At 38.8% G+C, this 26,711-nt stretch overlaps 1 protein-coding gene across 2 annotated transcripts; it reads right to left on the reverse strand.

Moving 5' to 3' along the window:
* Window positions 1-3,584: 3,584 nt before the first annotated feature.
* Window positions 3,585-25,025, reverse strand: AK3 (adenylate kinase 3). Of its 2 annotated transcripts, none has more exons than XM_014476869.2 (5): window positions 24,932-25,025; window positions 13,730-13,849; window positions 12,633-12,805; window positions 11,629-11,747; window positions 3,585-5,720 (listed from the first exon to the last, which is right to left on the reverse strand). In XM_014476869.2, the coding sequence occupies exons 2-5, from the start codon at window positions 13,788-13,790 to the stop codon at window positions 5,600-5,602; spliced, it is 474 nt and encodes a 157-aa protein (XP_014332355.1). In that variant the 5' UTR covers window positions 13,791-13,849; window positions 24,932-25,025; the 3' UTR covers window positions 3,585-5,599. The 2 variants fall into 2 exon arrangements, with proteins under 2 accessions (XP_014332355.1, XP_005891427.1); XM_005891365.3 differs by lacking the exon at window positions 24,932-25,025 and adding an exon at window positions 24,341-24,681.
* Window positions 25,026-26,711: the final 1,686 nt, after the last annotated feature.

A 26,711-nucleotide genomic window follows, 5' to 3' on the forward strand; every position in this document is an offset into this window, starting at 1 on the left:
TAGAAGTTGATTTTACCCTATTGACATTTTAGTATTAGGGTTATATAGTGATATAAAAAGTGATAAAGCTCATAACATTTTTTTTTTCTTAGTAAGATCCAACTTAAAGTTCACTCTTAATTTCTTGACATAGTCTGGGATCTCTCAGGGAGCAAGTTTTAAAAGAACTAAAGGCCTATAAGAATAAATAGGAAAAGTAATCTGATTTTTTAAGTTACAGTTATTGTTTTACTCTAATGTGGCCCAAAGACTTTTTTAAAAGGCAAGAGAAATCTTTTGACACGAACTACTTATTTCTAAGAATTTGGTGATCCTTACTGGTAATGATGGCTTTTACTACATTTGTCATTCCTCTCTTTAGCTCAGTTACCATAGAATGCTTCTGAGCTTTAATACTTACATATATAATTCACTTTAAATATGCCAGGATATTTGATGGTTCATTTTACTAGGAATGAGATGACAATGTTAATTATGCTGTCCTTATTATTTGAGGATTAACCTTCTGACTTATAGGAACATGAGCTTTGATTTGTATCAGATGTAGTCTTTGGTGGCTCAGTCCCATTGGGACTAGTAGTAAACATGTAGAAGATGATTAAATGGGATTTGGACTACATGTCTCAATTTGAGAAGCCACCCCCATGGTGATCAGATCTGTGATGGTGGCTTCATTTGCACCTTGTTTTAAACTAACCTGAGGTGATAAGGCAGTTAGTACTCATAGAAACAGATTGGAGTTATTGAATCATACATATGTAACATCACAATCTTCCTGGTTTTCAGAATAAAACTTGTTTTTGTGCTTTTAATATATACTCTATAATAAAATGTTCGACTAATTTATGTGGTAGCATTCATCAGCCTGTATTTTTTTTTTTTTTTTTTAACCAGTGACCTAGTTATAGAAGTTTTCTGCTTCTGCTTTTTTTTTTTTTTTTTTCCTATTTTGGAGCAAGCTCTTGTTTTTTCTGTCCTATCAAATGGAGAATGAGTATAGGAATAAAATTCCCAGCTTCATAGAAAAGTAACTTGAACCATTACTTTCTATTTCTCAACCTCACTTTTCCCCAGGATTTGCCTGTAAGCTCTAAATTGTTTTTAATTTCATTTTGCCTTAGAGATAACTAAAAACTGAAGATTGGAAGGAGAGAAATTATCAACAAACTGAGTATACTGTTCCTGGAGGATATTTTTGGTTTCTATTTTATAAAATATGAATTATTTAAGAACTATTTAAAATTTGGTTATGTATATGCTTTTACTTAGGAAAGTGTTGTATGTTTGCAGTGTGAAAGTGATTGGATTTATTTTGGTAACTACTGACTGATGCCATAATTTGCACCTAAAGACTATAACTTACAGTTTAGCAGTACTCAATACTCAGAACAATAAATTGACATCCTTTTTATTTTTCTTTATTTTGCTAAGAATGAATTCCTATTAGGAGAAATGTCTTCTGTTTCTTAAGTAATAAGGGTATACTAAGCAAAGGAATAATTTATTTTTCAGGTTGCACAATTTTCTCCAAACAAATTACACAAACCATGGAAAATCTAAACAAATGAAGCATCTTTGATATCAGAGTGTCTATCAGAGATTCTTACTTCATTTGATAAATTAGTCTTCTAATGAAAGATGTTTTTAAAATAGCTATCACTACATTCCTTGTTAGTTCAGTTTTATCAATGGTGGTAGATATAACACTGGTTTAAATCAAAGATTCTTCTCTAGGAGAGATGAGTAATATTCTCATCCAGTTATACCATGGGTTCTTTCAAATTTTGCCTAGTGAGCTCACATTCTCCTGTAATTTCTCTCTAGGAAAATTGGGACTTCTGTCAGACTGGCATTCCTATTACCCTTTTAAAAGTAAACTAAAATGGTGCCCAAGAACATAAATATAGTTTAGTAGTGGCTTTACAAGATTAAAATATTGATTGTGAGTTTAGGCAAAGTGATTTTGAAGTTAATCTTGGGATATTTTCAGAGACAAATAAAAAGATGTCAGTTTACTGTTCTCAAAGTTGGTCATGTATTTCAGTTCTTAAACTGATACAGGACAGAAATGTACTTATCTCAATTGAGGGTCAGGCTTTTCATTTCAGTTTTGCTTCTATATCCTATGCATTTTAAAAGTCTGCACATTCATTTCCCATCTGTAATGGACATGTATGTGCTATTTCACAGGTCTTCTGAGAAGCTGACTCATCTAATAAGTATGTGCTTGCTTACTATGTAAGCCGATGGCGGGAAGAGGTACAATGATGAATAAAAGTTGATTATGAATTGCTTAAAATCTAATAATGAAGTTGAAACCATTGTCATAAACCTCAGAGAATAAGACTTAAAGTTTTTGTCTTTTCTAAGTATGAAATTGATTTTTTTAAAATTCCCACATATTTCACTTTGTTGAATGACATTTGTCATGCTACTTACTCTTCAAACACTTTTATAGAGTCCTTTCGTAAAATATGACACATCACCAAACTGATTCACACTTTGGTGACATTCTTCTACCATGCAATTTTACATGCATAGCAATTTTAACTTTTTACTCAGTGCTAAATGTAGTTATTAGTGAGCTGAAAGGAAAGAAAAAGAAAAAGCTATAGCTGGATGTGGACTCTTAAGTATATTGGCTTTTACCAACACAGATTATTTTGTGTTTAAAAACTTTAAACTATTAACTTCTAAAATCAGAATCTTGAATTGCAAAGATAGGAAGGGTGCTTTTGCAGTTGACCAGTGTCTTTTTTTTCTTTTGTCAATGAAAAGACAACTTATAAACATCTTTTAAAATTTATTGCTGTTGAATATTATAGCAGTTTAATATAATGAGGTCTTCAATTACTGTGATTTGTTAGGTAAGTTTTGTCACAAACTATGAATGTCCAAAATATTTTGCTCAAAATAGCTGGAGGGACGTAGCTGTCGGGCAGGGTTTAGAAATCTAAACTATTTCAATAAGAAATAGAAATAAATAGAAAAAGAAATAAATGGAATTAATAAATACAATTTCTGGATGGTACTAACTGCCAATTTGCATTTCCCACAACACACTCTGCTTATGAAAGGTGTACCGAAATAACTGTGGTGCTGTAGAAAACAGGGTAATGGTTTGAAGCCTTACTAGCTTTTCACTAAGGCACAGTAGCTTCTGGCCATGGCAGTCAGCTCTGGACACATTTCCATGTGGCACACAGATCATGATAGGTATTACAGCAGAAAACAAGTTCTTTTTGTAATAGCACAGGTGTGTCCCAAGGTCATGGTTGCATGCAAAACTTCAGTTTTGGGAGTGGAGAGGAAATGATCACAGGAAGGACAGGTCTTGATTTTCATAGCCATGTTCTTCTATCCCTCTTCTTGATTCCCAAATCTGACAGTGTCAAGAAGGCCAGTATGGCTGCAATACTGCAGCAGGAAATAAAGGGTAAAATGAAACCAACCTATATATGTAAAAGTGTTCTAAGACAATTATTAGAAAGCAGAGACTAACTCAGAAGCCAATGAGACATGAGGGCAATAAAGGGAAGGTGAGTTAGAGTGGGCCCTGTGTGTTACCAAAGACCAAGTAATAGTCACAGTTCTGAATTTTCATTTAATGCTAATTCATTGATAAACTGGATAATTAGTACCCAACATTTTTAGAATGTACATACTAACATTGAAATAAGGCAGTTATATGAATGTTTACCATAATCCTTTTTAAAAGCCTCAGTACATTTTTGAAAGATCAATACTGAACTTTTAAAAATCAAAGAAAAGTCAGCTTTTTTCCCCCACAAGATACATAAGAATCACTTGCTAGCATTTGTATTTTCAGTGCCTGGAATAAAATGGGCCAAATTTTCAAAGGCAGTTAATAACAGCTTATACAATGACTCGTTTCATTTAATCTAGCACCAAGTAAGAGAATTGAAGATATTGTCAGATTTCTCCTTCACCTCTCATATTGCCCCACTCTTCCTACCACTGTACATAAGCATGCATCCTGTTGCCCCTCTAAGGAATCAAATCATTTTCATTTTAAAATGGCTGCACAGATTACATTCACTGGCAGAGTTCTTCCTCATTAAGGAAGGATAGCAGTGAACATGAGCAGGTGTGAACTTCTTTGATTAGGAATAAAGAACTCTTCTAAGCCAAATCAATGAGTTCCTTATTTCTTTTTAATATGTTGTGTAAATCCTTTTAATTTCTACACCTGTTTACTAATTATGATTGTTATTCATGTCAAGGGAGTTTCCCCCAGGCAAACCTGATCTATTTCCTAATGACAAAGTATTCTTACTTAACCTAATGCCATGAGTCTCCTTTCCTTCTTCCCTCCTTCCCTGTCTTCCTTCCTTCCTTCAATTTGCTACTCATCAAGGCACATCATACATTGGGATCAAAAAACAAACTGGCAAGCAGGTCCTAAAGTACACATTTTTCAACCTGAGTAACTTCTGAAAACATGAGAGTTTAATTACATATTCTGTTGGAAATTCAACTTTGGTGCTTTTACAAGAATTTACAATGTCAATTTCTAACAAGTCATATCCCTCAGTACACAGGATTTTCAAAAGAAAAGTGATAGGAAAATACATTTTGCTATGTGCTAATCGATACATTTTTATTGCAAACTGAAAATCTGGAGTAGAGTGAAAGTTGTGTTTTAAAACAACAAAATACAGGATATATGGCTATCAAAAGGCTGCTAGTATAAAGTGTAAAAAAACCCAGAAACCTCAATAGTCAGGAGACCACGAGGGGGAGCTCTCATGCCTTGTGAAGATAGCATAGCCCAAAAGGAAGAAGGCAAGACTTCTGGCAAGGACTCAGCCAACGAAAAGCCACGGACTTGTTTACTACAGCCCTCCCAACTTCGTTTTCTCCTCTATAAAAGTACTGTCATTCCCATGCTGTGGGGAGGACTTGCACCTGGCTCACCATGGTTGAGACTCCAAATTGCAATTATCTGCTGATTCCGAATAAAGCCATTTTGCTGGAGAAATATCTGACAATCTGTTTGAGGTCAATAAAAGGCAGCAGTGAATCTGCATCCTGCAACTAATCTATAAATTTAGTTGCTTCCCACCCCCAGGAATTCCATAGACAGTGGCCCATAGTCTGTGTGTATCACAGTGCTAGAGGTCTCTTTTTTTTGCATCACTATCCACAAGCCTCTGATAAGATACTTTCCACAAGTGATATGGAAGTTTTTTCTTGTTCTACTTCTCCAGAAAAATAAGGAAACTTTATCCACCACTTCTTTTCTGAACAAAACTTAGACTACCAATTGCCCTTTCAGTTACACTCAACAATTTTCAAAGGTCTAGTTAGACATTTATAATGTTTTATAATTGTGCTAATTAAATTCTAATTTTATCTAGTTAGAAGGTAACTAGATAAAACACACTGAACATTTAAGAAGATGAATCTTCATAATTGACTCTTTTGGCACATCCTTAATTTCCAGGTTAAAAGCAGCAGAAATGAAACTAACATAATTTTCAAACAATTTATACAGGCCAGAGTCTTAGGACAAGGAACCTGTAAATGCACAAGACAAGGAGCTTCTGCTCATCTTCCTAGTTACATGCACATTTCCTCATGGAGTAACTGATGTTTCCTGGCTTCTTTGTGGAAGTTTTGTTTGTAGGAAAGCATATACGTGTGGCCAGATCTTGTTGGTTTCTGTTCCAGAGAATGTTTCCAACACCCCTTTTTTCCTAAGGATAAAAAACAAGACAGGTCTGACAATAAAAAAAGAAGATCACAGGCCAGTATCACGAATGAACATAGATGCAAAAATCCTCAGCAAAATACTAACAAACCAAATTCAACAGTTAAGGATCATACACCACGATCAAGTGGCATTTGTCCCAGTCAGTGAGTCAGTTCAGTCACTCAGTCGTGTCCGACTCTTTGCAATGCCATGAATCACAGCATGCCAGGCCTCCCTATCCATCACCAACTCCCGGAGTTCACTCAGACTCACGTCCATCGAGTCAGTGATGCTATCCAGCCATCTCATCCTCTGTCGTCCCCTTCTCCTGCCCCCAATCCCTCCCAGCATCAGGGTCTTAAGGATGGTTCAATACATTCAAATCAATGTGATACACCACATTAACAAATTGAATAAAGATCATATGATCATCTCAAAAGATAGAGAATAGCTTTTGACAAAATTTGACATCCATTTTTTACAAAACTTTCAACAAAGTGGGTATAGAGGTAACATACCTCAGTGTAATAAAAGTCATATATGACAAACCTAAAGCCAATATAATAGTGAAAAGCTGAAGGCATTTCCTCTAAAATCAGAAACAAAAGATTCCACTCTCAGCACTTTTGTTTTGGAATTCCTAGCCATAGCAATCAGAAGGGGGTGGGGAAGGACCCAAATAGGAAAGGAAGAACTAAAACTGTCACTTCAGCAGATGACATGATACTGTATATAGAAAAGCCTAAAGATGCCACCAAAAAACTATTAGAACTAATAAATGAATTTAGTAAAGCTGCAGGATACAAAATTATAGAAATCTGTTGCATTTTTATGCACTAATAACACACTATCAGAGAAAACAATCCCACTTACAACTGCATTAAAAAAAAATCTAATCAAGCAGGTAAAGAACCTATACTTGGAAAACTATAAGGCACTGATGAAAGAAACTGAAAAAGACATTAAAAAATGGAAAGATATATCCTGTTCATGGATTGGAACAATTAGTGTTGTTAAAATGACCATACTATGCAAGACAATCTACAGATTCAATGCAATTCCTAACAAAATACCAACAGCATTTTCTTTTTTAATGTTTATTTTTGGCTGTGTTGGGTTTTCTTTGCTATGCTGGCTTTCTCTAGGTGCAGCAAGTGAGGGCTACTCGTGGTGCGAGGGCTCCTCATTGCAGTGGTTCTGTTGCAGAGCACAGGCTCTAAGGCATATGGACTCAGTAGCTGCAGCTCACAGGCTCATTAGTTGTGGCAGGTGAGCTCAGCTGCCCCGTGTCATGTGGGATCTTCCTGGACCAGGGATCAAACCAGCATCCCTTGCATTGCAAACTGGATTCCTAACCACTGGACCACCAGGGAAGTGCCCAGTGGCATTTTTCATGGCACTAGAACAAAAATTCTAACATCTGGATACACAAAAGACCCCGGATGGCCAAAACAATTTTGAGAAACAACAGAGCTGGAGACATCATGCTCCCTGACTTCAGACTATACTACATAGCTACAGTAACCAAAATAGTAATGGCACTAGCACAAAACCAGATACACAGATCAGTGGAACCGAATAGGCAGCCCAGAAATAACCTGCAGTATGGTCAGGGTAATCTGTGACAAAGAAGGCAAGAATATACAAGGGAGAAAATGCAGCCTCTTCAATAAATGGTGTCTGAAAAACTGGACAGCTACACACAAAAGAATAAAACTAGATTACTTTCTCACACAATATAAAGAAAGTCAAGAAGGATCAAAGACCTAAATGTAAGATCTTAAGTCATAAAACTTGTAGAAGAAAACACAGGCAGTACACTCTTTGAAATCAGCCTTAATATATATATAACATGTATATACATTGTATATATATATATGATATATATATTGTGTGTATGTGTATATTATATGATCTGTCTCCTCAGGCAAGGGAAACAAAAGCAAAAATGAACAAATGGGACTACATCAAACTTAAAAGACTTTGTATAGCCAAGGAAGATCAACAAAATGAAAAGGCAGCCTACTGAATGGGAGAAGATATTTGCAAATGATATATCTGATGAGAGGTTAATATCCAAAATATACAAAACCCAACATCAAAAAAAATGAATAAACAACCTGATTTAAAAATGGGCAGAGGACCTTAACATCTTTTTCCAAAGACATACAGATGGCAAACAGACACATGAAAAGATGTTCACCATCACTAGTCATCAAGGAAATACAAATCAAAACCAAAGTCAGATCAACTCACACCTATCAAAATGGCTTTTATCATAAAAATTTTTTTAAAATGGATAGGTTGAGTACTTCCCAATTTGGGTTCAATCCCTGAATAGAGAACTAAGATTCCACATGCCACTTGGCATAGCCAAAAATAAATAAATAATTTCTTTCTTTTTTTTTTAAAGATAATAGTGTGGATTTAATGGTCTCAGTAAGTACAGATCTGTGTGATCAAGAATGAAAGGCGCTTGGCTGGGTGCTGGAAAACCTAGATTTTGGTTTCAGTTGTGCCCTCTGGCTAACAGAAATGGTCACTTAAGATGCATCTATCATTTTCTGATATGCTAAGTGCTTTACATATAATAATTTAATGCTATTTAAAACTCAAGTTTCATTATTTTACTGATGAAACTGTGTTAGGGATGTAAAGTAATAACCTGAATCACCAAAATGGTAGTAGGCTTCAAAATGGGTCTTGTCAGACACTAGAACACCCCTGGCTTTCTTTTGTCTGCTTACCTCTTTGCAAGACAGCTTCCTAATACTTGATGAGCCTTCCTTCTTTCACCTAGGTTTTTTTTCCTCTGTGCCCTCCTTCTGAATTTTAAAGGAAAGGGGAATTCTAGAATGTTGTTTTTATCATGTTTCCTACTGGGTTTGTCCATTCTTCCCAGGCAGATTTGTCTGGCTTTTTACCAGGCCAGCAATCAAAGTCTGTACTCACTAGTTCTTGAGGTTCGATGGTGAGAAGGATCAAAATCCAGGGGTTGTTTTTCAAAACGGAAAAATTCCTGCCAGAGATTGTGGCATTCCTATTATTTATCCTCCTCCTCCAACTACTCATATACACACTGGCTTTAAAGGCTGCAGAAGAGCAAGAACTCTGGTTTATCACTTTCTAAAAACAGGATCAGTCATACCTCTGCAAGTTTTTAAGATGTTTCACTGGGAACAAAAACATTCCTTTATGCATTCCTCATAAGATTTGCCACAGTTAAAGACGAACTTAAATAATTCCCACTGTTTCCTGGGTTAAGAAACATCTGCTAAGGCCCTCCTGCTTCTAAGTTCACAAGCATCTTATAAAGTTTTCAATAGAACAAGCTTCTTAACTGTTGTAAGCCTCTTGAAGAGCCACCTTAAAATCAAACCTATGTCACAAGTGGGTTAACAGGTTGCTTCCAAGGGAACAACTATACACACCTATTCAGTCCTAAGGCTGAACCTTGGACGAACATTTGTCACCTTCATTTCTATGTAATAAAATGGAACCGGCTTAAGCTATTGGTCCTCTAAAAAGAGCATTATGTTGCTTGTAAACAGAGACCTAGTTATACTATCAAATGTCCCACAGCTGAGAAGAGTTTTAAAAGCAACAATGTAACTGTCAGCATTTTAAAATAACAATGCTGATTCTCACTAAGGTTACTGCAAATACCATTTTAAACTGTTGGTTAAGTTCAGTCCTAGATCTATATACAGGAGCTTAGAAGTTAAAGTTTCAATTAAGGGCAAGAAGTAGCAAAAGCCAGAAGCTCAGAAAGACTAGGGTATCTCCTGAGATAGGAACCCAGGACATACACTTCATCTCTACAGCCTTCCCCAACTTCCCCTCCCACATTTTACAGAACTAATGCTTACAGCCACTGTACTTCCACTGCATTCAGTCATGACTTCTGTTAATAGCCTCACAGTGTTGTTACCAGCTCAGCGACAACGTGCTCTCCCTTCTTCTGGTTACTTTTGAATGAATAACAACCCCCTTTTGGGAAACAACCTTTTCACTAAATTCAGTCCATGAGACTCAGACGGGATAGTCCCCACCTCCCAGCTTCAAGGATGGACATGATCAGAGCTAGTTAGTGACTTTTGAGATCAAAGAGACTCTCTTTTTCTGGGGTAGATGAACTGGAAGGAAGTGAGCTGGAATGCTGAGGGGCTCACACAGGTAGAGCCCACCTGAGATTGATGCCAACACAGGAAAACAAAGCTAAGTGTGACAGAGGCCTGATGACTCTGAACACCTGGACCCAAACCATCTACCTTTGGACTCTTCAGTTACATAAATTTCCCTTTTGCTAAAGCTTGTGTGAATTGGGTTCCTGATTGATATAAGCACCTATCACACTGTATGATAAATACTGTTTACCCAGCACTTTGCCTCACAAAGAAAGCTGAGTTTCTTTGGGGCTTGGCAAAGACTGGGTCTAGTTATCTGTGTGGATCACTGGCCTAGCAGTGTCCACAGGGTAAACAATATTCATCAATACTGAGTGATTCAACAGTGCCAGGACTGTTTTTAAGTCTTTGTATGGATTCTCTCATTTAATTCCCTTAACAACCCTATAAAGAAGGTACTACATAATAATTGCTCTGATTTTACAAATGAAGAATTCATGGCACAGATGTTCAAACACATTGCCCAGGGCCACACAGCTGGTAATCTGCAGGAGCCAGGCTCATTATATAATCACAAAATTATACTAACAGTGAAGAAAGTGAATTGCCAAATTCCTTGTAATTTCATCCTCCAGAAATAACTCTTAAAATAATTTGGAGACTGCTACTTCAGAATTCACTGCGTAGTTACACAATTACAACAACAATAGTAATAGCTAATAATCTAATAGCTAATAATAATAGTAATAGCTAATAATAGCTAATATAATATAGCACTATAATAAGTATAGTGCTTAATGTGTGTCAGACACAATTCTAAGAATTACACATGTTAACTCCACCTTTCAACCCTCCAGTCTCAATCCCATTTTGCTTGGAAAAAAACAGAGGTTAAGCAAGAAGTTAAGGCCAAGTTAATAAATGGTGAGCTGGGATTTGAGCTTAGGCACTCTGGCTCCAGAGTCAGTGCTCTACCACAGCACTGTCCTGTCTTAATGCTGAGTCATTATTCAGTGAGTGAATACAGGAAAGTGAATGTAATCAACCCTCTGTTAGGAGAGGGGAAGGCTGAATAAAGAAACAGAATTGTTTCTTGGCCCGAGCCAAACATTAATTCACTAGAGTTCCTGTATTCATGGTGGGATATGAATTCATTGAGGAGTCAACAAACCTATGTAAAAATGAAAACTTTTAAACACTATTTGCCAAATAAATGATCTGAGGATTAGTTGCCCTTTAAGAAGCTTTTGTGCTATAGTGTCCTCTACTGTCACAGGGAGTGGCACCGTTAGGTTTGCCTTCCTGGCATTCATGCCAGCCCTCCCTCCACCAGACAGCAGAGTTTGGGTGAGACTGACCCACTGCCTGCTCTGGGTGTGGACCAATCAGTATAATCTCTCCCATCCCAGTGACTGGCTGGGACTAGCCAGTCCCAGCAGTGGCTAGCACTTCTGTTCACTGGGGAAAAGGTGGCCCCTCACCCTTTCATAAATAGGATGCTGTGCCTGCCCCTAGCAACCGTCAGCAACTATGCAAGAAGTATAAGGACAGAGCCAATACAAACCGGAGATGAGCAAAATTCTGATCAAACCTGGGGGCAGCTGAAGCCCAAACTACCCAAACTACCTTCTGAATTTGTTTCACAAATAAATTTCCTTTTATTATTTAAACTAATTCAGGTTGGATTATCTGGTATTTTAGCATTTTGGCTGGAAAGCATGAAAGATCAGAAAATGATTTAGTAATTCATCATATAAGAGAAATTCTGAAAAGCGACCAACTCACCGGTAGTACTCCAGGACAGGCTCTGTTTGGGCTTCATAAGCTTTCAGTCTCTTGACAACTGTCTCTGGTCTATCATCCTCACGCTGAACAAGAGGCTCCCCAGTCAGATCATCAATTCCCTAAATGGGAGTTAGAAGGGCTGGCATCAAGTATCATAGTTTTGAAGGATATTTTTATAGGTAATTAACTGATTTGTAAACAGACATCTATGTAAGCACCAAACACAAAAATGTGCTTTTTAAATAAATGGAATCAAATTCAAATCCAGGTCATTGCAACACAGAGCCATGAGACCCCAGGATGTTTCCACGGTGGCAATCACCTTCTCTTTACAGAAAAAGGGTCTTTAAGCAGCCTCTAAATAATTTGGTATTATATATTACATGTATATTATATATATTATATTATGAAAAAAAGTGAAAGTGTTAGTTGCTCAGTTGTGTCCAGCTCTTTGCAACTGTAGACTTCCAGGCTCCTCTGTCCATGGAATTCTCCAGGCAAGAATGCTGGAGTGGATAGCCATTCCCTTCTCTAGGGGATCTTCCTGACGCAAGGGTCAAACCCAGGTCTCCTGCATTGCAGGCAGATTCTTTACCATCTGAACCACCAGGGAAGCCTGTGATATTACACATATACGAAAAGGATTCAGCTACAGATTGAGAATCTGAACTGTAAACCCTAAATAACCCAAGGTGTCATTAATCCCTACTGCCCCAATTCTTAACACACCACCTGGCAGAGTAGAAAATCAACACATGCTTTTGAAGGAACAACAAACCCCTGTTGCCTCTGGGGATGTCTTTACCACCAAGTTGACTGGACTAAACCAGCAGAGTACAAAAGTAATCTGAGAGCATGCCCTCTGGAGTTCTGGTCATCCAGGAGTATCAACGTAATCTTTGAGGGCAACTGAGGGCAACTGTCTCCAGATGACAGAAGTCATCTGTCATCTGGAGAAAGCTGGCTACGCAGAAGGCAGAGTCAGTTCTACCCCAACTACTCACCATGGTTTTGGGAGGGTTGAACTCGATGTTGTAGACACGGCCGCTGCCTGGATGGATCCAGCGAGCAGTAAGGCGTTGCTTGATGACCTCAAAGGGCACGTTCAGGTTAATCACTGTGTCTATCTGATAGGCTCTATCCAGGGCTTCTGCCTGCGGAAGTGTCCTTGGAAAGCCTTTACAAATTAAGTTAAAAATGAACAAAGAAAGGAAGGACCGAGGGGAGAGGGGAGAAGGAAGAAAATTAATGTTGAGCAACTTGAACAAAAGCAATACCACCAGGAAGGCTGATGACACTTGTAGGGCAACCCTGATTGTTAATATTTTATATGTTACCTTGTCCAGACCACAGGTTGCTCAAATAAGTGGGGGAGATTTACATTTAAATCAGTTGACCGAGTAAAGCAGACTATTATCCCTAATGTGGGTGGGCCCCATCTAATCCACTGAGGGCTTGGACAGAACAAAGGGCTGGCCCTGTCCAGAAGATAAGGGGGAATTCCTCCTACCTGACTGCCTTGGAGTGGGATATGGCTTTTTCCTGCCTTTGGACTCAAACTCAAACATAGGGTCTTCCTAGGTTTCACCAGCCTTCAGACTCGAACTACACCATCACACTACCAGCTCTCCTGGGTCCCCAGCTTCCTAACCCACATTGAATATCTTGAGACTTGTCCGCCTCATAACTGCATGAGCAAATTCCTTGTAATAAAGACCTCCCTCTAAAAACTAAAAATCAACCTATCCTCAAGGACCCCACGGCACCCCTGGCTGGGGAGAGTTTACATCTTACTGTAAGTTACCCTCTGTCCTTCCTTCCTCCTCCTGGGATCCTCCCTCATCCTAAATATTCTCAAAAAGGGGAGCAGGACCAAAAGTCATATCTGAAGAAGCTTAGAAATAATGCAGTGCACTTCCCTCTTTGCATTTAAAAAAAGCAGCAGGACAGAGAAGAAGACTGGCCCCCGAATCCCCAGGGTCAGGAGTGGCGGCACACAGTCCTCCCGCCCACCATCTGTTTCTGTAGCATATGCAATGCTCACTCTCCAGTCTGCATGCATCCTTTAGGGCAGCTGAAATATTCTCAACGCTCCACCTACCATCCAACAGCCAGTTATATTGGGTGAGATTTTTCAGCTCATGAAGGACCAACCGAGTCATGACATCGTCCGGGATGAGCTTCCCTTGGTCAATGAAAGTCTTGGCTAAAACACCAATTTCTACATTAGAGGCAGGAAAAAAAGGCAAGTCAGCAAGTGCTTTTATTCTATCCCATTCTAAGCCTCTAGGAAACTGGCTGCCTAAAGAAACCCCCTAGATAACACACTCATTTGAAAATGTGCATCATCAACTTTTGTGATAAAAAGAGATTGTGAAATAATCAATGCCTATTTCAAAATTTCCATCATATAAAAATAGATAAGTGTAAAAATAATGAAAAGATATAAAACAATATGTTAGTAGTAGTCATCTCTGTGATAGAATTATGTGATTTAACATATTTGTACTTTTTTGTAATTTTTCTAAATTTTCTATCAGAAAAATATATACACTAAAATTATTTTCTTTTTAATAAGAAATTGAAATAGTCATTATTTTTAAGTGGCTCAGCTTAAGTACCTGAGATCTTGTTACTGTAGACATTTTTCTAATCCTCTAAAGTAGATGCTGTTGTCACAATTCAGTTTTTGACCAGATCAACACTGTGATTGTTACATTTTTATAAATAAAATACACTGAAAAGCATTTATGAACACTTTAAAATATTACCTACAATTATATGTTATTCTTGTGCAACGGTATTTTAATTTTCTCATCATCTGTTAGCAAATTATTTACGCCCATATAGAATTTGTAATGCCACTGTAATAATCTGTGCACTTAAAATTTTGTGTTTGTTCACTTAAACATCATTTTGTAGATACTTTTCAGTGATTTTATACAGTCATTCAGTCATCTTTGGAAAATATATCTATATTTGATAAAAATACACTCTATCATGGCAGTATATACTGTTGGACATTTAAAATTTTAAATTAGTCTTGATTTTTCCCTACCACTTCTGCTTTTAAAGATCTTAACATTCCTTTTCCTTTTTCTTTTTTTTTGGGGGGGGTGGGTTTATGAGTTATTTCTGATGGATAAATTCTCAGGAATCAGAGATTAAAGAGTCAATGCTTATGACTGTTTTCATAATTCTTGGTATGAACTGACATACTGACTTCAGAAAAGATCCTAAATTGTCAAATTCATGAAACTTCAGATTTCTAACTAAGCACATTAACTACACGGAAATTGGCTGCCATTTGACAGGTGCACTGCTTGGATTTACAAACAACATCTGGAACTGGGCCTGAGAGCACCCTGGACTCACTAAAACACCCTACTGGAAAGGTCTACAAACTTAATATGTGTGCACCACAATGAGACATCACTTCACATTCGCCAGGATGGCTGTAATCAAAAAGATCTAACAAGTGTTGCCAAGAATGTTGAGAAATTGAAACCCTCATACATTGCTGGTGTGCAACATCTCTGTTGTCAGGCTTTTGACCACCGCGCTGGGGGACATAAAGCTCAAACTCACCAAGAGTACTGAGGAAAACCACAGTTCTCCAGGGCTGAGTCCCTAACACTGATGTAGGCAATTTAGAAAACAGTCTGGCAGTTTTTCAAGAGTTTAAACAGAGTTACCATATGACGCAGCAATTCAACTCTTAGGTATATTTTCTCAAAAGAAATAAAAACATTAGCTCACAGAAAAACTTATATATGAATGTCCATAGCAACATTATTCACAATAGCCAAAAATTGGAAACAACCCAAATGTTCATCAAGTGACAAGTGGGTAAATAAAATGTGGAATATCCATACAAATTCTATTATTTAGCCATAAAACGAAGTACTGATACATGTTACACAGTATATGAAATGTTAAAACATGTGAAGTGGAAGAAGCCACACACAAAAGAGCACATCTTTCATCAGTCCATTTATATGAAATGTTCAGAGTAGGCAAGTCTAGAGAGAGAGAAGAAAAATCAGTGGTTGTCCAGGGCTGGCAATATTGGGGGAAAATGGAAAGTGACTGCTAATGGGAACAAGGTGGCTTTTAGGGGGTGATAAAAAATGTTTTAAAATTGACTGTGGTGATGGTTGCACAATTCTGAATGTAATTAAAAAAAAAAAACACACTGATTCAGAAATATAGACCAATGGAACAAGATAGAAAGCCCAGAAATAAACCCATGCACCTATGCGTACTTTATTTTTGACAAATGAGGCAAGAATGGGGCAAAGACAGCCTCTTCGATAAATGGTGCTGGAAAAACTGGACAGCCACAGGTAAAAGAATGAAATTAGAACACTTCCTAGCACCATACACAAAGATAAACTGAAAATGGATTAAAGACCTAAATGTAAGACCAGAAACTATAAAACTCTTAGAGAAAAACACAGGCAGAACATTCAATCACATAAATCAAGCAAGATCCTGTATGACTCACCTCCTAGAAAAACAGAAATAAAAACAAAAGTAAACAAGTGGGACCTGATTAAACTTAAAAGCTTTTGCACAGCAAAGGAAACTGTAAGTAATGCGAAAAGACAACCCTCAGAATGGGAGAAAATAATAGCAAATTACTACAACTAAGGATTAATTTCCAAAATATACAAGCAGCTCATACAACTCAATGCCAGAAAAATAAACAACCCAATCAAAAAGTGGAAAAAAGACTTAAACAGACATTTCTCCATAGAATACAGATGGCTAACAAACACATGAAAAGATGCTCAACATTGCTCATTATCAGAGAAATGCAAATCAAAACTACAATGAGATATTACCTCACACTGGTCAGAATGGCCGTCATCAAAAAGTCTACAAACAATAAATGCTGGAGAGGGTGTGGAGAAAAGGGAATGCTCTTGCACTGTTGGTGGGAATGTAAATTGATACAGCCACTATGGAAGACAGTACGGAGATTCCTTAAAAAACTAGGAATAAAACCACCGTATGACCCAGTAATCCCACTCCTAGGCATATACCCTGAGGAAACCAAAATTGAAAAAGACACATGTATCCCATTGTTCATTGCAGCACTATTTACAATAGCTAGAACATGGAAGCAATTTAGATGTCCATCGGCAGATGATTGGATAAAGAAGCTGTGGTACATGTACACAGTGGAATATTACTCAGCCATAAAAAGGAATGCATTGAGTCAGTTCTGATGAGGTGGATGAACCTAGAACCTATTATACAGAGTGAGGTGAGTCAGGAAGAGAAAGATAAATATTGTATTCTAACACATATATATGGAATCTTGAAGAATGGTACTGATGAACTTATTTATAGGGCAGCAGTGGAGAAACAGAGAGAATAGACTTATAGACATCGGGAGAGGGGAGGAGAGGGTGAGATGTATGGAAAGAGTAACGTGGAAACTTACATTACCATATGTAAAATAGATAGCTAATGGGAATTTGCTGTATGGCTCAGGAAACTCAAACAGGGGCTCTGTATCAACCTAGAGAGGTGGAATGGGGAGGAAGATGGGAGGGAGGTTCAAAAGGGAGAGGACATATGTATACCTATGGCTGATTCATGTTGAGGTTTGACAGAAAACAACAAAATTCTGTAAAGCAATTATCCTTCAACAAAAAAAACAATAAAAAAAATACTGATTCATAACTTAAGAGTTAATTTTATGGTATGTGAATTATATCTTTAAAAAGATTTTTTTAAAAAAAGAAAGTAAAGACAAAAAATACCTGGTAAGCAAAACAAGAGGGAAAAAAAGCCACTCATATAACCTATATAACTCAGCACTACTTAGATAATTATCATCAAAACTGTTAACATTAAAACCTACAGACACTTTGTTTTGTGAACAGATAGTTCCATGCATAGTCTAACAATCTTTTTCACTATTACTAACAACTTTCTATAACACGAAACACTTAAAATAGTTTTTAAAATCTGAAGTCTATAATGCTTTCATTTAAAAGAATAAAAATGATTCAACTCTCTATATCAAGATATAAGCAGTTTGTTTATTACATTTCAGGTTTTCATCCCCTGTTAAAAGTATGCAAGGACTCTTGTCCAGCATATTCTTTGGACAGTCAGTAAATTTTTATTCCCTTGATTGCCTATAATTTAATGCTGTATCTAAATAGACTCATTAAAAAGACTATTTCTTTTTTTATTCCAAAAATTAACAAATATGTGAGCTTCCACACCTACAAAACCCAAAAGGTAGTTTAAAAGTAAATCATTTAAAACAAGCTAATTTTCTATAAAGTTGTATACAAAAATAGAAAAGGAAGGTTATATGAAAATAGGAAGGGTTAAAACCAGCTTTTGATTTTTAAGGATAATAATGAGAAATTCTAAAACACAGAAACATTAATCTGAGAGATGATATTTGTATTATACAAAAAAAATTGTTAATTCTATGTCTCCTTTTAACATCTGGTCATTCTTACAACACTCCTCAAGCCAATCACACCTCATATCTGAATGATCTAGAAACAACTTATGTTTGAGCATTTATGAGGTACAAAAGAGGGCCTGACCAACTGTAAATACAGTTCTCTTTTACATATGCCAAGAGGAGCTAGAGAATTAATCTAGTTTCTGAAAAAAAATGCTTTTAGCTTTTTTATGATGTATATACATCTTTACTTTAAAAACATGTTGGAACAAAACAAAACTACAAGAGGGAATGCATCAAATGATGGCTTTACACCCAATCAAGGGTTTAGAAAAAATGACTTTCTCAAATAATAAAGACTCTGAGTCAACCTAGTGGTTACCTCTGGCAGGGTGGGAAGATGTGATGGGTTGGCACATGTGGTGACCCTAAAGGTACTGGTTCTCTGCCTGATGGTGGGCAATATCCATGGGTAATATCCATGCAAGTATCAGTACTTCTTTTTATGGCTAAATAATAGAATTTTGCATGGATATTCCACATTTTGGTGTTCATTTTATTCTTCTAACCATCATAGAAATCATAATACTTTCATGCATGGGATACCTCACAAGAATAATACTGAAAATCGAAACATCCCTTGACAGTTGTTCTCCCTCCAACCATCACTCAGGCTGAAACCTTTTCAGTGAAGCACTTAGAAGAAACTCCCATTCCAGGTCTATATTTCTCCCTGCTTCAGGACAGAATCTCAACTCAAGGCCCAAGTAGGTCTGGCCTCATCTCTCTCCTCTACTGACCTCCCCACCATCCCCACACAACCCTCAAACCATGGCCCCAACAAGGAGTTGCACATACTTTATGTCCCCCGAGCCTTTGCATAAGCCTCTTTCTCCTCTCTGTTACCTGATAAGCTCTTGCTCATCTTTCAAGACACATCTTAAAAGGTTAAGAGGTCCCTTAACCTCTGAGGCAATCAAAAGTTCCTGCTCTGGACTTCCCTAATGTCACAGACTTATCTCTGTTGGAGCACTTATCACACTGTTGAAATTACCTGTTCACATGTTGGTATGAACAGAAGTGTGCCCCTTAAAATCTGTATGTTGAAGCCCTGCCCCTCAATGTGGCTGTATTTAGAAATGGAGCCTTTAAGTAGGTAATCAAGGCTAAATGAGGTCATAAAGGGGGACTTTAATCCAGTATGACTGGTGTCCTTACACGAAGAGGAAGAGACATCAAGAATGTACACAACAGAGGAAAGCCCACATGAGGATCCAGTGAGGAGGCCATGTGTATGCCAGCAAGAGAGGCCACACCAGAAAACCAACCCTGCTGGCACTTTGATCTTGAACTTCTGGCTTCCAGAACTATGAGAAAATAAACTTCTATTGTTTAAGCTACCTGGTCTGTGCTATTCTATATGGCAGCCCAAGCAGACTAATGGCCACCTGCCTGCCCATGTTCTGACTTGAGCACCTCCAGTGAAATATATTTGTCTCTGTTGTTGTCAGTACCCAGCTTGACAAACCCATAGACGAATGACTGGATAGATGAAGAGAGGAGCTGCCTGGATTATCCTGGATTCCAGCCATGGAATTTTAAAAAGGCCTACCTTACTTTGTTAGAAAAAAAGAAATGGAGCAATCCTCATGGAAAGCAATATTGTTAAAGGTAGAAAACTGCATGTACAGTTTATTGTGATTTGTGTAAAAAAGGAAAAAAAAAGGAAGAGATAATCAATGGATTGCATGTGCATGAAATAGCTCTGGAAGAATCTTTTCACTAAATGTCCTTTTATATTTTTTAGAGTTCAAAACCAAGTAAATGTATTGCCTATTACAAATAAAAAATTTTGCCATTACAAAAATAATTTGCTCTACCATCAATACCATTCTGATGAGGCACATCTTTGCTGTCTGGGTGTACAAACTAGAAGTTTTGTTAGATATACAGAAACTTGGGAGCTGACAAATGCTTTGAGGATTACCTACTGAGTTCAGTTTTCCCAATTTACAAATGAGAACAAATGAGATTCAAAAGGGGTTCATTTAGTCCAGGATTATGTTTTTGAGAAGCACCAAGCTGCAGTGCAGTTTCTCAAACTTTGGACAATCACAGGGCAACAGTACAATTTCTGCCATAGCAGATCTATCATGTACCATGTAATTTCTTTAAAATGACTGTTTTTTTAGGAATAAAACTGCCATATGACCCAGGAATCCCACTACTGAGAATATACCCTGGGCTTCCCTGGTGGCTCAGAGGTTAAAGCATCTGCCTGCAATGCGGGAGACTCGGCTTTGATCTCTGGGTTGGGAAGATCCCCTGGAGAAGAAAATGGCAACCCACGCCAATATTCTTGCCTGGAGAATCCCATGGAGGGAGAAGCCTGGTAGACTACAGTCCACAGAGTTGCAAAGAGTTGGACACGACTGAGCTAATACCCTAAGAACACCATAATTCAAAAAGACATATGTACCCAAATGTTCACTACAGCACTATTTACAATGGCTGGGACATGAAAGCAACCTACATGTCCACTGACAGATGAATGGATAAAGAAGATGTGGGGCATATAAACAATGGAATATTACTTAGCCATAAAAAGGAATACATTTGAGTCAGTTCTAGTGAGGTGAATGAACCTAGAGCCTGTTACACAGAATGATGTAAGTCAGAAAGAGAAAAACAAATATCATACATTAACACACACATATATATGGAATCTAGAAAAATAGTACTTTTGAACCTACTCGAAGGGCAGGAATAGAGACACAACCATAGAGAATTTGGACACAGTGGGAAGAAGATGGTAGGACAAATTGAGATAGTAGTGTTGAAATATATACATTACCATATGTAAAACAGATAGCCAGTGGAAATTTGCTATATTATACAGGCTCTTGTAGCTCAGCTGGTAAAGAATCCGCCTGCAATGCAGGAGACCCGTGTTTGATTCCTGGGTCGGGAAGATCCACTTCCCAAGAAGGAAATGGCAACCCACTCCAGTATTCTTGCCTGGAGAATCCCATGGACAGAGAGGAGCCTGGTGGGCTACAGTCCATGAGGTCACAAGAGTCGAACACAACTTAGCAACTAAACCACCACCACAGGGTGCTCAACATAGTACTGTGTGACAGTCTGGAGGGATGAGATGGAGTGGGGGGTGGGAGGGAGTTTCAAGAGGGAGGGGACATATGTATCATTATGGCTGATTCAGATTGTTTTTTAGAAGAAGCCAACACAACACTGTAAAACAATTATCCTCCAATTAAAAATAACTTTAAAAAAACAATGGGAAAAGAGATTTTTTTAGAAGATTCTTTTAATTTAATAAGCTATGTTGTTCAAGAAATTAAAGGGTTGTGTGCTAGTTATCATTTTTTCAAATAAAAGTTGAAATAAAATCTTTTATTGATTTTATTAACTTGAATTTTATTTTTATTTTAGAGAAAATTTTTTGTCTACCTAAAATTATCTCATGAATCTCAATTTGGGAAATACTGCATAATGGAAAGAGTAATTTAACTGGCATACAAGAGACCTGGGTGTTCACACTTGTTTACCAGTGACTGCTTTTTATTATTGAGCAAGGTCTTTAACCTCTCATGAACTCTGCTTCCTCATCTCTAAACGAGAAGGCGAGACTGAAGACAAAGGGGCAGACACTGAAGTTTTCTGACTCCAGGGTTCAGTGGTGTCTACAGTTACTCAAGGTTTGCTTCTGTCAGCAGGCTGCCTTTTATTTCCAGGGTCTTTATCACATCTGCTGGGATGACTTTAAACTTTAGCTATAAAATACAGACATGGATTAATCATTGTGAAATGGTGGTTGGAAGGTAAATTGGCACCATCCTCCCTTAGCAGTATTTGATGATACAGTATTTATAGAAATTCCACAGTATGGAATTTATTTGAAGGAAGTAAGTGGAGATGCTGCCAAATATTCATGTACCAGCATAACCATAACAATATTAATTACAGCAAAGAATGGTTAACCACATAAGGGTATAATAATAGGAAAACGTTTCAATTAATAATTGTGCAATCTTGATGAAATTAAATATCATTTTAAATACTACTTAGTGATGTGTGAACATAATCACAATAAGTGTAAAAGAAGGTATCCAAGCAATCATTTTGACTATAATAATTTTTCAAACACATGTAAATACAATAGAGAAAAAAAGAGAAAAAACAGAATAGAAGAAAAAGCACAAAAGAGTTAATTATAGTTGTGTCTGGATGGTAGAATTATAAAGGACTTTAATTTTCTTTATACTCTCATGTTTTTCTTGCTTTATAATAAATATGTTTTTCTTAGCATCAAAAAAACATTAAACAGTATTTTTTATATAAAAGGTTATACCTCTCCTTTGTTGCTGACCCTGTGTGAAATATCCAATCTGTTCACAAATATTTATTGAGGATGTATTCTTAGACCTGAGATACAGATCATCTGTAATAACAATCTCATGACACCTCCCTCAACTCCATCTTCTGCTTTTTTTGTTAAAAGAACTGCCTGTAGAGACTCCAGAAAGAGCAGGTGTCTGAGGCAGACTGAACATCTTTCCCAGAGATCCTCTCCTGCCTCCCTCTAGTCTCTCTTTTCACGTTGTGGAGTCAGAAAGAGGATGATGAGGCTTGTCAAAGGATGTTATAGATAAACAAAGAGGTTTGTTTCTTAATTTTAAAAGTTCAGTTAATTTTCTTTAAGTTTAATTTTTTTAAGTTTTCTGTTTTCACAAGTTAACGTATCTTTAACTCCACTGAAGGTGGTCTCTAACCATGCAGTTACGCCTCACTACTGAGTTATTTTTCAGAGATTCGCTTTCGGATCCCTTACTCCTCTCCAGTTTGGATAATCTTACCCCAACGGGTTACCTAACGACATCAATGCACAGCATCAAGAACACTTAGCAAGTGAGCCAAACAGTTTAATCTTCTGAAGCTTAATTAACTACAAAATACTTTATGATTTTTTTTTTTTGAAGATCAATGTTAGAAGAGACAAATAAAGCTAGTAATTCACCAGATTAGGTGATGAACCACAGAACTCCAAGAAACAAAAAACAGTGGGGTGATTCTTCTTTTCATTTAAATGTCAAGTGTTTTCAAACAAAGGGAAACTCATCTGAAAATAACCTACATGACCCATCAGTAGGGAATTAGTTAAACAAACCATAGCAGATCCAGCAAATAGGCACCTACACAAATAATAAATAATGAAATGGATTTCTGGGTTTTCAGATGGAAAGATATCCCAGATATAAGGTGAAAACACACTGGTGCAGAACACATTTTAGTAGGATTATGTATTGCATAAAACAAAGGATACAGAGATACATGCTTGAACATAAATACAGATTCCTAAAACACATGACACGGCTCCCCTCTGAAGAATGAGACTGAGGTAGGGAATGAGAGGACTTTCCTTTTAATATTATGTACTTCCATTCAAAATTGTTTCCAATTCTTTTTTAACTTGTGTAAAGGGATTAGTTGTACTTTCTAAAAGGAGCGTCAAAATGACTTTGTTTTGGAAAATAAAGGTCAACGCTTTTGAGAGAAAAAAAAAAAAAAACTCACCTTGCTGTTGACTTTTTGAAAACAGCTTTAAGATAGAATTTACATAAGATAAAGTCCACCCATTGTACAGTGTACAGTTTGTTGACTAGATTTTGTGCTGAGTTATAAGAATTTATTTGGAAGGAGAAACAAAACAATCTTTCAGATAACAAGGCACAAGAATAGCTTTCGTGTCTAAAGAGTTAAGCCAATTTTGCGACAGCAATGAGGATAAGCAATACTCGGTCATCAGAGTATGGGGGAAAGGTCAGAAGCAGAAAGTTCCATAGCGTTTAACAAACAAAAAGTAAAAAGAGAAAGAGCTAACAGTTCTCCAAGCGCAAGGCACGAGGGGAATAAGCCATACACAGCTCGGTGGCCCCTTAGGAGCAGCTGCGACTGGGGCTGGACAAACTTCTCAAAGCCATGTGGTTTCCTCTCATCTTTGAACTTCGAACGTGTCCTAACTTTATAGTGCCTTCTCTCAGTAACCCTCCTGAAGCTGTGCATTGACGTCAGAGGTTTCGGGGAGCAGTCGCTCAGCAGTCCGAAGGACTCCTCACTGGGCGGCAATTGAGAGAGGTTGCGCCCGCACCCCTGAACCTGCATTCGCCGGACCGACTTCCCGCGCCCCGGCCCCTCCGCCCACAAAGCCCCACCCGGTGACAGCACGCGGCCACCCCTCATGTCCAGGCTCCCAACCTGTGCCCCGAAGCATATTATCTCTGAGCAGGTCCCCGCTGGAGAGGTGCTTCAGCTCGAAATGTTTGGTGATGCGCGAGGACACGGTGCCTTTGCCAGAGCCCGGCGCCCCCATGATCGCTGCGCGCAGTAGCCGCGCAGACGCCCCCATAGCTGCAGAAAGAGGCTGGGCCCGCGCGGACAGTGGAGCTTCCTTCGGCCTGATTCGGCTCTTAACTGCGCGCTCACTCACTTCGCCGCCCGTGCCGGCCGGCTGGCTGCGCGGTGAGCAGGGGGCGGCCTAGTCGCCCAGGCGTTCCCGGAAGTGAGGAGACAGCCACTGGGCAACCGCGCCCGCGCCCCGCCGCTGCAGCGCCCGCCCCCCGCGACCCGCGCACCCCGGCTCCTGGCCCCACCTCGCTCCGCCCCCTCCGCGCAAGCCGCGCACCCTCGGCGACCCCTGCGAGCGCGACGACTTCCCCGCGCGATCTGCGGCCCTCCGCGCCTCGTCCCCATCCGCTCGCTCCCCTCGGTACAGCCTTTGTTTTTCTCCGCCTCCGGGGGCCCTCCTCGGTGACCCCCGAATGTCCGCCACTTCCCTCAGGCCCGCACCTCACACCTGTCAGGGCCCCGCCCTGTCCTGCCCAGTCCCAGCAGGAGAGACCTCGCCGGGTTCCTTGACACTTGGCCACTCCTGCCGCGCCCCCTACTGACCTCTGACCGCCGCTTGCGCCTCTGGACTACAGGATATCACCCTTCCCCCCAACCCTCCTTCACCCTTCACCGCTCATGCACTCCAGGACCTATCTTGCTCAGTCCCGGAGGATTGACCGCGCTAGCTCTCGCTTCCTCAAGACCCCGGCGCGCTTCTCTGCGCGTCCCCCACTTGCTGCCCCCTCACTCTTGCCCCTCGGTCCCCAGGGTTAACAGAGGTTCCCCCTCCCTCCTCCTAAACCCGCAGTCCCTTCCACTCCCTTCTCTGCTGCTGAGACTCTTCCTCCTCATTAGCTTTCTAAAGGCGGTTTTTGAGGTACGTTTATCTGAGTAGAGTCACAGTGGGTGGCAGTGAACCCAAAGGGCTCTGCTCATTTCACAGAAGAGGAATCCCAGTCGAAATTGAGCACAGGGTTCTAAGTCACAAGTCTGTGGAGGGCTGTCTCTTAATTCCCAGAATCACACTTTCAGATTCAAAAGTAACTGTTGCTTTTACTCGGCAGAGCCTGAAAATACTGACTCCTCCTCAGATTCTATTGTTTGCCTTCGGCCGGCCCAAGCATATTGTCTCACTTACTGATTCTATAAATACTCAGTTAAATTCCCACTCCTGCAGTTGAAAGTCTAGTGGAGGCAGATGAATGTGCAAGGTAATTTAAGATAAGTACTATGAACAAAATAGGGGGCTTCCCAGGTGGCTCAGATGGTAAAGAATCTTCCTGCAATGCGGGAGACCTGGGTTCTATCCCCAGGTGGGGAAGATTCCCCTGGAGAAAGAAATGGCAACCCACTCCAGTATTCTTGCCTGGGAAATCCCATGGACATAGGAGCCTGGCGGGCTACAGTCCATAGGGTCGCACAGAGTCGGACAGGACTGAGCAACTAAAACACAAACCTGAACAAAATAAAATAGAATGTGCGGAGGAAGGCTGTTTTATATCTAGTGGTCAGTTAAGCTTTAAAGAAATGGCATTTGTTTGCTCTTGAGTACTGAATGGGAAGGTGGAGGGAGAGGGACAAAGTCAAGGAGAAAAGGCCCTAAAATGGCATGTTTTTCATGTTCCAGGAATAGAAACACAAGACAAAAAGACCTATTTCCTCTGTAAAATGGGCATGGAAGATTAGTTTGGAGTTGTTCAAATTATGGGTATAAAGTAAAATGCCAGCCACAGGGTAAGTGTTCAGTATTACATTAGAGTCATCGATTATTATTAACAATTTTTGTAGAAGGTCACTGTGCTAAGGCAGAGAGAAGGTTTTGTGAAAATAAACAGTGCCATCCTTCACAGAAGTTGCCAAATGAGTGGCCCCAAACTGCTTTCAATTTAAAAGATAGAAATTATATCAGAGAGAGATGGTAAGAGAAAGCTTGCTCCCCAGTGAATCTGAGCTGGGAGAATGGGTGGGGGAATTCAATATGTAGACAGCTCTGTATGTGGAAAGAAATTTAGTAGCTCATTCATATTTCTTACTAAGAAAGCAAGAATAAAAATAATTAAATATTCAGCTATGTAGTTAGAAAAAAACATCAAAATAATCCATTGAAAGGATTATATAAAGAATGCAAGTAAAAGGATCAGAAAACTTAAGAACAGAACTAACAAATTAAAAAGTTTGGACAAGTACAAGTTACAGAACACTGGAGAACTAGGTGCATAGAGACTCCTTCTGATCTCCA

Source organism: Bos mutus, chromosome 8, assembly GCF_027580195.1.
Source record: "Bos mutus isolate GX-2022 chromosome 8, NWIPB_WYAK_1.1, whole genome shotgun sequence".
Lineage (NCBI taxonomy): Eukaryota > Metazoa > Chordata > Mammalia > Artiodactyla > Bovidae > Bos > Bos mutus.

What these genes read in the sequence shown, in the direction of transcription:
- AK3 (XM_005891365.3), bottom strand. Translation starts at nt 24,491, where the DNA reads ATGGGGGCGTCTGCGCGGCTACTGCGCGCAGCGATCATGGGGGCGCCG. An exon ending in TCAACCCTCCCAAAACCATG is followed by an intron (nt 11,748 to 12,632) that starts GTGAGTAGTTGG and finishes ACTCCCATTTAG; the next exon opens with GGAATTGATGATCTGACTGG. An exon ending in CCTGTCCTGGAGTACTACCG is followed by an intron (nt 5,721 to 11,628) that starts GTGAGTTGGTCG and finishes TTTTATCCTTAG; the next exon opens with GAAAAAAGGGGTGTTGGAAA.